General features: G+C 37.7%; 1 protein-coding gene across 1 annotated transcript in view; it reads left to right on the forward strand.

Moving 5' to 3' along the window:
* The first annotated feature begins 1,777 nt into the window (after nt 1-1,777).
* TLCD3A (TLC domain containing 3A) overlaps nt 1,778-12,585 on the forward strand; it is a 124,574-nt gene continuing 113,766 nt past the window's right edge. The window contains exon 1 of the mRNA XM_053704842.1: nt 1,778-1,914. Within this exon, the coding sequence (XP_053560817.1) occupies nt 1,793-1,914 (122 nt within the window). The 5' untranslated portion in view covers nt 1,778-1,792. The remainder of the gene's footprint in view (nt 1,915-12,585) is intronic.

Raw genomic sequence — 12,585 nt, forward strand, 5'->3', positions numbered from 1 at the left:
CGCTGCGTATACATTACGGTGATCTGTCCCTTTAAGGCTGTGTGCGCAGGTGTCAAGCTGCCCTTTAAGGTTGCGCTGCGTGTACATTATGGTGATCTGCTCTTTAAGGCTCTGTGAGCAGGTGCCGAGCTGCCCTTTAAGGTTGCGTTGCGTGCACATTACGGTGATCTGTCCCTTTAAGGCTCTGTGCGCAGGTGTTGAGCTGCCTTTTAATGTTGCGCTGCGTGCACATTACAGTGATCTGTCCCTTTAAGTCTGTGTGCGCAGGTGTCGAGCTGCCCTTTAGGTTGCGCTGTGTCCACATTACGGTGATCTGTCCCTTTAAGGCTCTGTGGCGCAGGTGTCGAGCTGCCCTTTAAGGTTACACTACATGAACATTCATGTGATCGTCCCTTTAAGACTGTGTGCGTGTGGTGCTAGTTGACCCCTCTCAAGGCTGTGTGGTTTTTTGTCTGTCCCTTTAAGACTGTGTGACCAGGTACTCCTGCCCTTTAAGACTGTCGTGAGACATTATTTCCTCAGCAGTTTGTACAGTTGTTACCGAGAGCGTCTACTTTAAGTGTCCTGTGTGCAGTTGTTACCGAGAGGGCTGCTTTAAGTGTCTGTGTACAGTTGTTACTGAGAGGGCTGCTTTAAGTGTCTGTGTACAGTTGTTACTGAGAGGGCTGCTTTAAGTGTCTGTGTACAGTTGTTACTGAGAGGGCCTGCTTTAAGTGTCTGTGTACAGTTGTTACTGAGAGGGCTGCTTTAAGTGTCTGTGTACAGTTGTTACTGAGAGGGCTGCTTTAAGTGTCTGTGTACAGTTGTTACTGAGAGGGCTGCTTTAAGTGTCTGTGTACAGTTGTTACTGAGAGGGCTGCTTTAAGTGTCTGTGTACAGTTGTTACTGAGAGGGCTGCTGTTAAGTGTCTGTGTGCAGTTGTTACTGAGAGGGCTGCTTTAGTGTCTGTGTACAGTTGTTACCGAGAGGGCCTGCTTTAAGTGTCTGTGTACAGTAAACAGTTACAAATGTATAAAAAACTGTTAAGCTGAGGGTTTGATACAATGTACCATGTAGGTGAGACAGAGCTGGCTGGCTGTGGAAAGTCTATGGGAAAAATAGGGACTTTACACCCCAAAATAGGGCTCCCCTTTTGTTCCTGGGGACACAAACATTGCAGTTCATCTGAAACCCCCACACCAATTTTTGTAGGAAAATAATAAGATAATAATGTAGAACACTAACTAAGATGCTTTAACACTTTTTGCATCCCATTAGTCTATGGACATTCCATTTTGTCATTGACCCTTGTCATTCCTTTTAGTACTACGTCCCGTTTCCCTAACTACTTTTATCAGCAAGTACGGATTTGACGTCTAAATTCCTCCCCACATCGTCTTGAAGCAGCTTTAGAAATCCACAATAATCCCACCGCTGACATTTTGAACTTTCCCCCAGAAGTGAATCTAAACAGGGAGATTAATAAGCGTTACATAATCATAATGTACCGCAGAGACAACATTAAACGGTTGCCTATAGCCTAATAGCAAGTATAATAGCAAGATACTAATAAGATATAAGTCTGAGGACAACAAATAGAGGTGGGCGTGGCTACATGGAACATCCTGGTGGGCGGTGGAATTAATAATAGGCGTGGTCGGGCGGCTGTGTTCTGCTTAGGACCGAACAGCGGCATTGACGATTTGGGCGGAGTTATCGTGTGAAAATCTTGCGGTGGGCGGGGCTTAGCTGCGGCAGGCGATTCACACACTCAAGCCACTTGTTACAGTTGCTTACACTGGTAGCGGGCAGGATGTGGCACGTATTGGCACTGGGATTCTTATTTTTTCCGGGGCTCTACCTCTTAATCAGACGTTGTGCTCACCGAATCCAGCCCCAATGGTCCGAAGCGGATTGTTCGCTCTTCAGCTCCAGGTATCACTGCTTTCCTTGTATGTTGTATTTGTTCTCACACAGCAGCAGTGGGCATTTGTAATTTACTGTACATTAGTTATAAACTGATAGAAGGCCATGAAATGATGCAAGAATTGTGTAAGTAGTGGGAGTTATCTGCCAAGGATGAGGTTAGGCATCTGTGTGTGTTTGAATAAGCGCATCCTGTTGGATTCAGGGTCTGCCTCTTCCTTCATTGGGTTCACCCTCAATCTTGCAAGGAGCAGTCGTGCTTGTCCTGTGTACAGCTCAGATGTTGGCTGCTGTAGCCATAAACCATGATAATATCAATATGACACTGTGGCTCCCTACCTACAACAAATACATATTTTACAATGAATATTTCTGTACGTCTTATTCGTATTCATACAGCAGATTGGAGGCATCAACAATTAAATCCTATCTGTATTCACAGTAGATTCTAGTAGCTGAAGTGAGACCAATTCATTTGAACTCTTTGCATAACTACATTATAGATAATCTAATATATGAACAAGGGTACGTGCTCCCCCATGTTGTTTAACCCCTTAAGGACCAGCGACGTACCCTGTATGTCACTGGCCTTTTTTTGGGACTTGATTGTTTTATAGCATTGTCTTGCACCAGCGTTGAGACTTCTCTATTCCACAAAGCCTGCTGGAGGAGTGCATTAATAGCGTGTTCTTGCTAGACTTGTACTATTATGTCCTGAAAAACCCTTAACGACAAGTGACATACAGGGTACATTGTGGTCATTAAGGGGTTAATCACAAATCACCTTCTGTTAATTAAATATAGTTTACTTTCTGTTGATTATAACAGCTGGCAGGGCTGGTGTGCATTTTAATGGGATGATGCTCTGAAGAACGTTGAGAAGCAACAGCTGGGAGAAGGAAGTCACCTTCCCCTCACCGAGTTATCTTCATAAGTCAGACAACTCCAGAGACATGATTCATTAATTGTAACGTACCTACACATCTAATAGTCCTTAATTGTAGGTGAGCTGACCCAGTTCATTAGCAGTGTTAATAACTTAATAATGCAACAGCTCTGATGCATGAAGTTTAATTATAACGAAGCACAAAGTATAATTCAAACAATAGATATTTGTCCAAGAACAAAATTTCTTATATATGGAAAGAAAAAAAAAGAAAGGAGATAAAACAAACAGTAAAAAAAAAAATCAGAAATAAAATATTAGCCATTTTAGCTAAATAAAACATGAAACAATTCTGTTTTCCTGAAATAAAAAAGAAAAAAATAAGAAGACAATGCTTAAATTCTTTCTAAGTTTCTAGCTTCTAAACGGTAGATTTGACAGAATTGTTAAATCAGTAATCAGTTCTATACTTATACATTTGTGCTACTTTCCTATTTACCTAAAAATAATGATGAAGGAACAAAGCAAGGCACAACAAAACAAGCACGCAAAAAAAAGGGGGGGGGAGGGAGGGGGGGATCCTGTACACCCCAGCTCCACACCACACTCTTTATCTGTATATGAGTACATTGTTAATGCCAGGCAGGAGGAAATATATTGTTCAGAACCAGGGTTCAAAAAAAGTCTGTTTTATGAAACATTTTGTTTAGTGAGTACTGTAGGTTACTAGGTTGGTATAAAATTAGAGTGAGCCATTTGTTAAAACATTTTTGGACCTGATTACTGTAGTACTGAGTTGGTATTTAGTTGTTCAAACATAATTTGTGAATAAACTGCTTGTTTGAATAATGTTATTGGGGGAATATTCTTTTTACAATACCGGAGGATCTGATTACGACCCATCAGAATTAGTGTGTCAATAGTTTTGGAGAATTTGTAGTATCCTCGTTGGTTAAGAAAAGAACTTGATATATATCTAAAGTGAAATTCTCATGCAAGACCTTAGAGGAGCCAGTAAATTACTTTAAGCCGAGCTGTTTAATTTTAGGACAAAACCAAATGCAGTGTAGGAGGTCAGCGTCGGTTTCTTACATTTAAAACAATCACCTGATTTATTACCTATCCAATTAGCTAATATTTTCGGTGTAATATATGATTTGTTAATTAATTTTAATATGTGATTCTTTCCAAGAGGTGGGAATTTTGGCCTCTCTTACACGTTTGATACTGATTTGAATTTTTTATAGGGTTATTTTTTGAAAATGGGGTCTCCACATACCAACTAGAGTTTCTAGACCCAGTTGTCCCTGTTTCGACATTGATATTATAGATTAGCGAGCTAGTGTGGATACCATTTTTATGAAGAATAATATAATCTCTAAGCTCGCCAAATTGTTTATAGTCTTGTCTGATGTTTTGAAGTCCATTTATATAATGTCTAAGTTGTAAATACGCATAAAAAGTTTGGTTTGATAAATTATATTCTTGAAGAATAGATTCAATGTTCTTATTTTACAGTCATTATCAAGCACTTGCGATATATAAGTTAACCCTTTCTCTTCCCATTTTAGGAAGATTTCAGATGTCAGGCCAGGAGAGTATAGCTTATTACCTCTAAATGGGAAGATATGAGGATATTCGATAGTCTATGTCTAGGGACAACGCACAATTTTTGCCATGCTAAAACCACATTACGAATTACAGATAATTTTTGGATATGTGATGGTAGTTGTGTAACTGGGCAGTGAATAATAGCTTTAAGTGAAAGAGGAGCAACTAATTGTTTTTCAATTTAAAAATTTGTGAAATAGTTAGTGTCTGTAATCCAGTCAAAGGCAAAGCGTGCAAGTATTGAAATATTATACCATTTTATATCAGGGAGGGCAAAGCCTCCAAATTCTGGTAGTTGATACAGTTTGGCTCGAGATAGATAGTGCCTTTTCTTACTCACAAAAAGAGGAACAGTTTTTATTAAAAAGCCTTAAATCTTTGTTGGAAACAAAAAGGGGGAGATTTTGAAGAAGGTATATCAGTTGTGGAAGAAGAATGGATTTAATTAACATAATTCTAGATGAGAGAGAAAATAGGGAATGAAGCCCATCTACACAGTTACTCAGATACGTTTGAGAAAAAGATAGAGTAGTTATTATTGTACCAGATATTAGGATTTCTGTGTAGGTTGATTCCTAAATATTTTATATTCTCTGTAACTTGAAAAGGATGTTCCTTGCAGCTATCTTTATTTTGATGTATCCATAAAACTTCGGATTTACTCAAATTTAATTTATATCCCCGAGAAAGAACTAAATTGTTTAAATATATCTAAGACAATAGGGATATTTATTTTGGTATTTTGTAAGAACAATAAATAGATCATCCGCATAAAGCGAGAGAACAATTAGTTGATCTCCTAGTTCTATACCTTGTGTGGTTTCTCTTAATAGGATTGCAAGAGGCTCTATGGCGATGTTGAATAAGGAGAGGGGATAGGGGGCATCCCCTGTCTCGTCTCTTTATGTATATGAAACCTAGAAGTTGGGTTGCCATTAACTAAAATGTAGGAGATAGGTGAATTAATAAATAGACCTGATCATTGAAAGGGAGAAATTCCCACTGAAACCAAATCTATCAAGAGAGCAGTATATAAATGGTCCCATTGTTACTGAATCAAAAGCTTTCTCGCGTCGGCTGTTAACAACGCATAGACTTGTTTTATACCAGATTTGTTTTCTTGAGTTTTAATCCAGAAATATTCTAGTATGGTGTTGACCCGGCGTATATTTCTGATGGAGGATCTCCAGGCATAAAGCCGGATTGGTCCTCATGTATTATTTGTTCTATGCCAGATTTAAGCCTTTTTGCCATTATAGTAGTGAGTAATTTTGTAATCTACATTCAGAAGTGAAATGGGTCTATAAAAAGCTGATTCACAGGGGGTCTTTACCTTTCTTGAGTATTATATGTAGCAGCTGACGCCGAGAAATATCCAGACATAGGCTTTCCCTGCTATAAAATACTCATTAAACAGCTTGACCAAAATAAATAAAAATAGTTTCGCAAGATCTTATAGAACTCTGATAGAAGCTGGTCAGGGCCAGGAGCTTTATTGGTCTTGGCAAAATCTATTGCCTCAGCCTACTTCTTCCGAAGTAATAGGGGTATTTAGAGAATCTAGAAAAGCTGGAGAAATTTTAGGCGTTTTAATACTCTATTCCAAAAACTATTTTTATTTTCAAAGTTAATCTCATTCGCCGCATAGATATTTTGGAAGTATAAAAAAATTCTTTTGATCTCTAAAAGGGTCCGTATATCTTTCTTGGCCAATCCCTGATAGCTTCAATTGAATGTTTTTTTCAATCTAGCCAGGAATTTGGCTGATCTGCCAAATTGTCCACTATACTTTGCGTTAATTCTAACCTCTTCCGCAGTGTTTTTCTTTAAAGAAAAGATCACGTTCCTCGAGTTCTAGAAGTGTTGTTAATATAGTTTTTTTATGAATTACTAAGTTGATTCGCCAACTGTATTTCGCGGGTGCATTGGAATTTTTTTTAATTTTTATCATATATGCTTTGATTTCACCCCTTAAGATACGCTTTGGCAGCTTCCCAGTATATCTCAACTTTATCTAGATAACCTTCGTTAAAATATTGATAATCTCGCCATTTTGTCCTAAACCAGTCAGAGAATTTTTTATCTTGAAATAGAAAATTAGGAAAATAATAATTACTTGCTGGATTGATATTTAGGTTCTTGGTATGTATATTTACGATTGATGATGATAGCAATGGTCGGATATAACTATATCAGCGATTTTGGACATCAATATTCATTGCTAACATGGAGCTAGAATATAAACAAGAAACTCTATTCTAGAAAGTGCTCTATATGTTTAGACTCGCAAGAGAAATTTGGGAGTCCGGGTATTTGATACGCCATATATCATGAACTTTCAAATTATTACAAATCTGACAAATATTTTGGCCATCACGTTAGAAAATTGAGAATTGTTTTGGGGTACGTCTATCTAAAAGTGGTGGTTAGGAATTAAATTAAAATCTCCAACAAGAATCAGGTTTTGTCCAATATATTGAGATAAATATACAAATAATTTTATTCCAGGAATTCTATATCTTCCAAGTTCGGACCGTATATATTACAGAAGATATATATTTAATATTCCCTATCTCAATTTCAATTAGGAGCCATCTATCCTCCTTATCTGAAACTTGTTTTAATAACTTATAAGACAAATTTTTTATTGAAACAATATAGCCACTCCTCTTTCCTCTTATTGCATGCAGAAGCAATTACATGACCCAACCCATTTCGATTTGAGTTTATTTACCTCTGTAGCTTTAAGTGTGTTATCTTGTAAGAAAGCAAGATCAGGTTTGTGTTTACCTAATTGCTTAAGGATCAGCTTCATTTTTATAGGGAGGTTCTTCCTCCTATATTCCAAGAAACACTCTTAAAGATGACTCCTATCTCCTATGTTTTGAGTCGGGTGTGGAGAGGGTGGGTTGAGAGAGAGAAAGAGAAAAAAAAAACAATACATTAAAAACAAGATCTTGTCTACCCAAATGACAACATCACAAGGGACCCAATAATATGTTCGCTAGATCTAGTTAACTTCCTTATCTTATAAATAATTTTCAGATTGTTACAAAATTGTCTGGCTTCTTGCTTCATTTACCAAGGTGTGTGTGGTATCTTATCTTCTACTATTATTTTGGCTGGATAAATTAATATGTCCTGCATTAATTAACTTAGTGCAGAAGGGAGCCATGGCTTTCCTTCTTTGGGAGGTTTCGCTGGAGGTAATCCTGAAATCCTGAAAAATTTTCCTGTAAAGTCGCAATAGTGTCATTTTTGTCTTGATAATTTTGAAATTTAATCATAAACCGCTCTGTGAGGAATTGTCCATTCATTGTTTTCCTCTGAGGACCTATTCTATGTGCTCTTTCAATCAGTAGAGGAGTGTTATGTTGTTGTAAGCCTAATAATTGAGGGAGAGATATTAGAAGAAAAAATGCAAGAGATCAGCAAAAACTCACTGATTCTGGTAAATCCTGCCTATTTTTAAATTATTTCGTCGAGAGCGGTCCTCAAGATCTGTTACACGATCTTGTAGAATTTTAATGTATTTAGTATGATCTGTCAATTGGACTGCTTGACCATTTATGATATCCTCTGTTTCAGAAACTCTGTTTTCGACCTCATTGAGTCTGTTTGAAAATTGTCTGATCTCAGCCGTAAGGCTAACCATCTGTGACTGTAACACTCAATTGAGGTAGAAAATTCGGTTTACTAAATGGTTGGATATTAGTTTTAGAGGTTGTAGTCTTTTACTGTTTCAGGCAAAATATCTGAAATACGGTTCTTCCTGTCTTTTTGTTTAACTGGCATGGTTGGCGAGTTAAATTTAGAAGCCGAAATATATCTGTCCCATATATAATACTTGTTTTTTCCCTTAGTGCACACTCTTACTAAAAAGAGAATAAAGTGAGGAGTGAAAAAAAAAAAAGTACAAATAGTGTGCAAAAAAATCAAATAATGTGTCTATATATGTGGTGTGGTGTGATCACTTACTAAAAATAGTGTAATTATAAGATAATTGAGAGTGCCTGTCGGCTATATATGTGTGGGTGTAAATATATATATATACGCACGCACACAAAAGGGGTGAGCTTGGGAAATGTGAATGCAAATTAGATCAATAAATACTGTGTTGGTGTACTTATAAGGGGGAAAAGGCGATTAATTGTAAATACAATATTAAGAACAAAAAATAACGTATTACTAAAACTACAAAAGCTATAGAATAGCATCCTGGAAACCTATTCCGTAGATACTCTTGATACTGTGTTCTAGTAAAGACCGCTAGATATTGTGAACATAGTGTGTCATATAGTGTATATTTAGGAGCGAGCCCAATAATACTTAAGATTTCCGTAGTGTGACATTGTATAATCAATTTGAAAATGATATTTAACACAGTTTATGACTTGTTAAATATCTCTCACCATAAATTAATTATAACTGCATAGGCTATAACACAACCAAAATCCCTAAGTGGGCCGAAACTAGCTAATTACCACCAAGACATATATACAAAAAGATGTATGATTCAATTATAAATCTGTGGATTTAGAAAATAAACAAACAAAAGATAGATTGCTGGTCATGAGCGGATGATAACAAAACAGTTTTTTCACATTGAAGACTGTGGTAGAGGACTTTCAGACTTAGTAAACAGATCCTTGAAACCTGGACAACACGTCTTGCCTCAAAGTTAAACCCCTTTGCTTGCCAGTCCAGTATAGTTGTTCCAATACCATTTATTCAGCTCGTCTGGGTGCTATAGTACTGTCTTTGCCCAAGTCTAAGCAGCTTAATATAGTGAATAAGACAGATGTGGGCAATGATTATAGACAGAGTGCAAGAAAACAGACGTCAGCAATACCGGTAGGCTGATATATACTTCGAAGGATATAATACTGAGTCTAGACTAGGTTGAGTCCATGTAGCTGCACATATAAGGTATAGAGGTATGCACAAATCTCATGAGAGAGAAAAAAGATGCTGTAGATAGTCATAAATCAAGTCCCCATGAGGGAGCACATATACTTGCGCTTTTCAGGTCCAACGATATAGTGACAGAAGTAGAAAACTCAGCCGGGTCCAGTGCAGGATGACAGCTGTAGTGAGCCCGTCTGATACTCTTGTAGGAGGCTGGAACGGTTATCACCTGTATGCTAGCGGTATTAATGTCGGAGTATCGAAGTAGCGGCTTTATCCAGGAGGTACAGCTCTGGGCAGGATGTTAATGCTACTAGGTGCGTGCCGAGCTCCGTTTGTCTGGTCAGAGTGAATCTGTTTCACTGCTTTGTCACTGATATGCGGATGAAGAGGATACCAGACCCTAGGGGGTAAGACCGTCCCACAGCGGGTCCGATACACGTAACCTTCTTTTACAGCGAGCCCCGTCACGATTTTAGTATAGTTGGTTTTGTTCTCACTCATGCGAGACTCCAGTGCAGAGGTTAGTAACAATTCCTAGATACCAAACAGTGGCTAAAGGAAGATCCGTATCCTTCTATTGTAGCCTGCTGAAATTCAGCTACAATAAGCGTGTGAGTCCTTTGTGGTGTGGCCAGTTGCAGCTCTGGCAATGGAGCCTATGTCTAAGCTCTCCCGGGCTTCCTGCTTGGCTCTAGTTGTAACTGCCCGGCTCCCTAGGGTGCAGACCGCACCAACAACGGTGAGAGATGGCAAGGGAGGAAAAGTTGGTTCACAAGCTGTCGATGCACCACACCAAAACTCGGCGTGCTCTGCTCCTGATCAGCTCCTCCCCACCGGAAGCCACCTCTGATGCATGAAGTAGTGGTTGAACATTGTGAGATTTAAAAAAAAAAAAAAAAAAAAAAAAAGTTTTTATTTAATTAAAAATGCTGTAAATTGGTAGAGCATGTAATTTTTTCAATGCTGCTTTAGCGTACTAAGGGCTAGATTACAATTGCAGTGCTATTTTGTGCTACCACTCATGTGTTACATTTGCTAGACGGAGGCTTTTTGCACAAGTCAGGTTGCATTCGTATTGCAAGTTGAAACAAAAAAGTTAACAAGAAAGCGAAAAAACAGGACACGGGCAAAAAGCTGTACTTCACATATCGCAACCATGTGAACATATACTCCCATAGACTTCAATGGAGCACAAAAAACCTGCAAACAACCTTAACACCCATACTTGTGCGCTAACCAGACCGTGTTTATTCAGAGTGCTAAACCATTCATGAAATATGAATATTTCACATTCCAAAGGTTCTTCATATAGAAGAATATATTCTATTCTTTAAGGGCCAGTAAACCTAGGAAATAATGTTATATAATTCTGCACATAGTGCAGAATTATATAACATTAGCTTAGCTCCAGATTTCTAAAGTGAATAGTTAAACAGAACGCCGCTCCCAGCTCTACTGAGCAGGTCTGTTTTCTTCTGCTAAGTGCATCACGGGCACGCTGTCTATTCACATCGTGCCCGATCGCACTATTAAAATCAATGTAGCTCGCTCCCGGTCCTGGTCTGGTAGTGGGAGCGAGCTACATTGATTTTAATAGCGCGATCGGCCGGCTGTGATTAGACAGCGTGCCCGTGATGCACTTAGCAGAAGAAAACAAACCTGCTCAGTAGAGCTGGGAGCGGCGTTCTGTTTTCTTTGTGTGATGTCTATTTAACTATTCACTTTAGAAATCTGGAGCTAAGCTAATGTTATATAATTCTGCACTATGTGCAGAATTATATAACATTATTTCCTAGGTTTACTGGCCCTTTAAAGAATAGAATATATTCTTCTATATGAAGAACTTTGGAATGTGAAATATTCATATTTCATGTCTGGTTAGCACTCTTAAATAATCACAGGTCTGGTTAGCGCACAAGTATGGGTGTAAGGTTGTTTGCAGTTTTTGTGCTCCATTGACGTCTATGGGAGTATATGTTCACATGGTTGCGATATTTGTAGTACAACTAATTTTCAGTAGAGCCAAGAGTGGCGTTCTGTTTTCTATGTGTGATATCTATTTAACCCTTCACTTTAGAAATCTGGTGCTAAGCTAATGTTATATAATTCTGCACTATGTACACGAATTATATAACATTATTTCCTAGGTTTACTGGCCCTTTAATAAAATTTCTATATATAGTGAAGATTGGATTAGCCGTGTTTAGTCCAGTAGATAAGATGCTCAAATAACAAAGTATTGCAGTATGCAGTGATACCTTTTTTATTGGACTATCATAATATTTCAAAGACAAGCTTTCAAGAGTTTTCCTCCCTTCCTCAGGTCTGAAGCAATACAGACTGAGGAAGGGAGGAAAACTCTTGAAAGCTTGTCTTTGAAATATTATGTTAGTCCAATAAAAAGGGTACCACTGCATACTGCAATACTTTATTTGAGCATTATATATATATATCTATCTAGCTATAGAGATCTATTTAAAAATACTTAGAACACATTCTCCTATGTGAAGAACATTGGAAATGTTTACAGTTAATACATAAACTATTAATAAATATTAATATTGAATACAAATGCTTTTTAATGGTTTCAGCTATTTGACTGCAAATGGCTCAAATGCGCGCACCCACCCACACACACACACCCACACCCACCTATATATATATATATATATATATATATATATAATCTGTATGTGTGTGTGAACATATGTATTTATATGTGTGGTGTGTGCTACAATTACATACTCTAACAAATATGATATAATGACACTATAATATAATGTGCAAGTTATATAGGGACTTCACTGTCTTATCTAGTGTTTGGTGTTGAAGTCCATTGACTGGATTCAATACACTTTTTTTTCTTTTTTAGCATACTGAAAATTTGACCAAAGTCAGGGAGGGTGTTGTGCGCTTCCATTCAATAATGTTTCAGCTCCTCAGAGGTGCCAAATGCCCCAAATTAGCAGAATAAGTGTAAAATATTGCATGAATCATATTAGGCAGTCATCCTCAATGCTGAATTAATCTTTTACTTTATATGAAGTTTTGTTAAAAAAATCCACTTGAGAATCTTGTTTTTGTTTGTTTTTCATGTTCTTTACTATGATATTATGATAATTACCTTTATTTACAATGCAGCAAACATTCAGAAGCTCTATACAAGGAGTACAGTAAATCAAGATAAGACAGCAGCAGACAAGGGGCTGGGGTGGTTATGGAACTTGTGGGTAGCGGCCAGTCATTGTTTTGTGGGTGGGGTCAGTACCATA

The sequence above is a fragment of the Bombina bombina genome, chromosome 3, assembly GCF_027579735.1.
Source record: "Bombina bombina isolate aBomBom1 chromosome 3, aBomBom1.pri, whole genome shotgun sequence".
Taxonomy (NCBI): domain Eukaryota; kingdom Metazoa; phylum Chordata; class Amphibia; order Anura; family Bombinatoridae; genus Bombina; species Bombina bombina.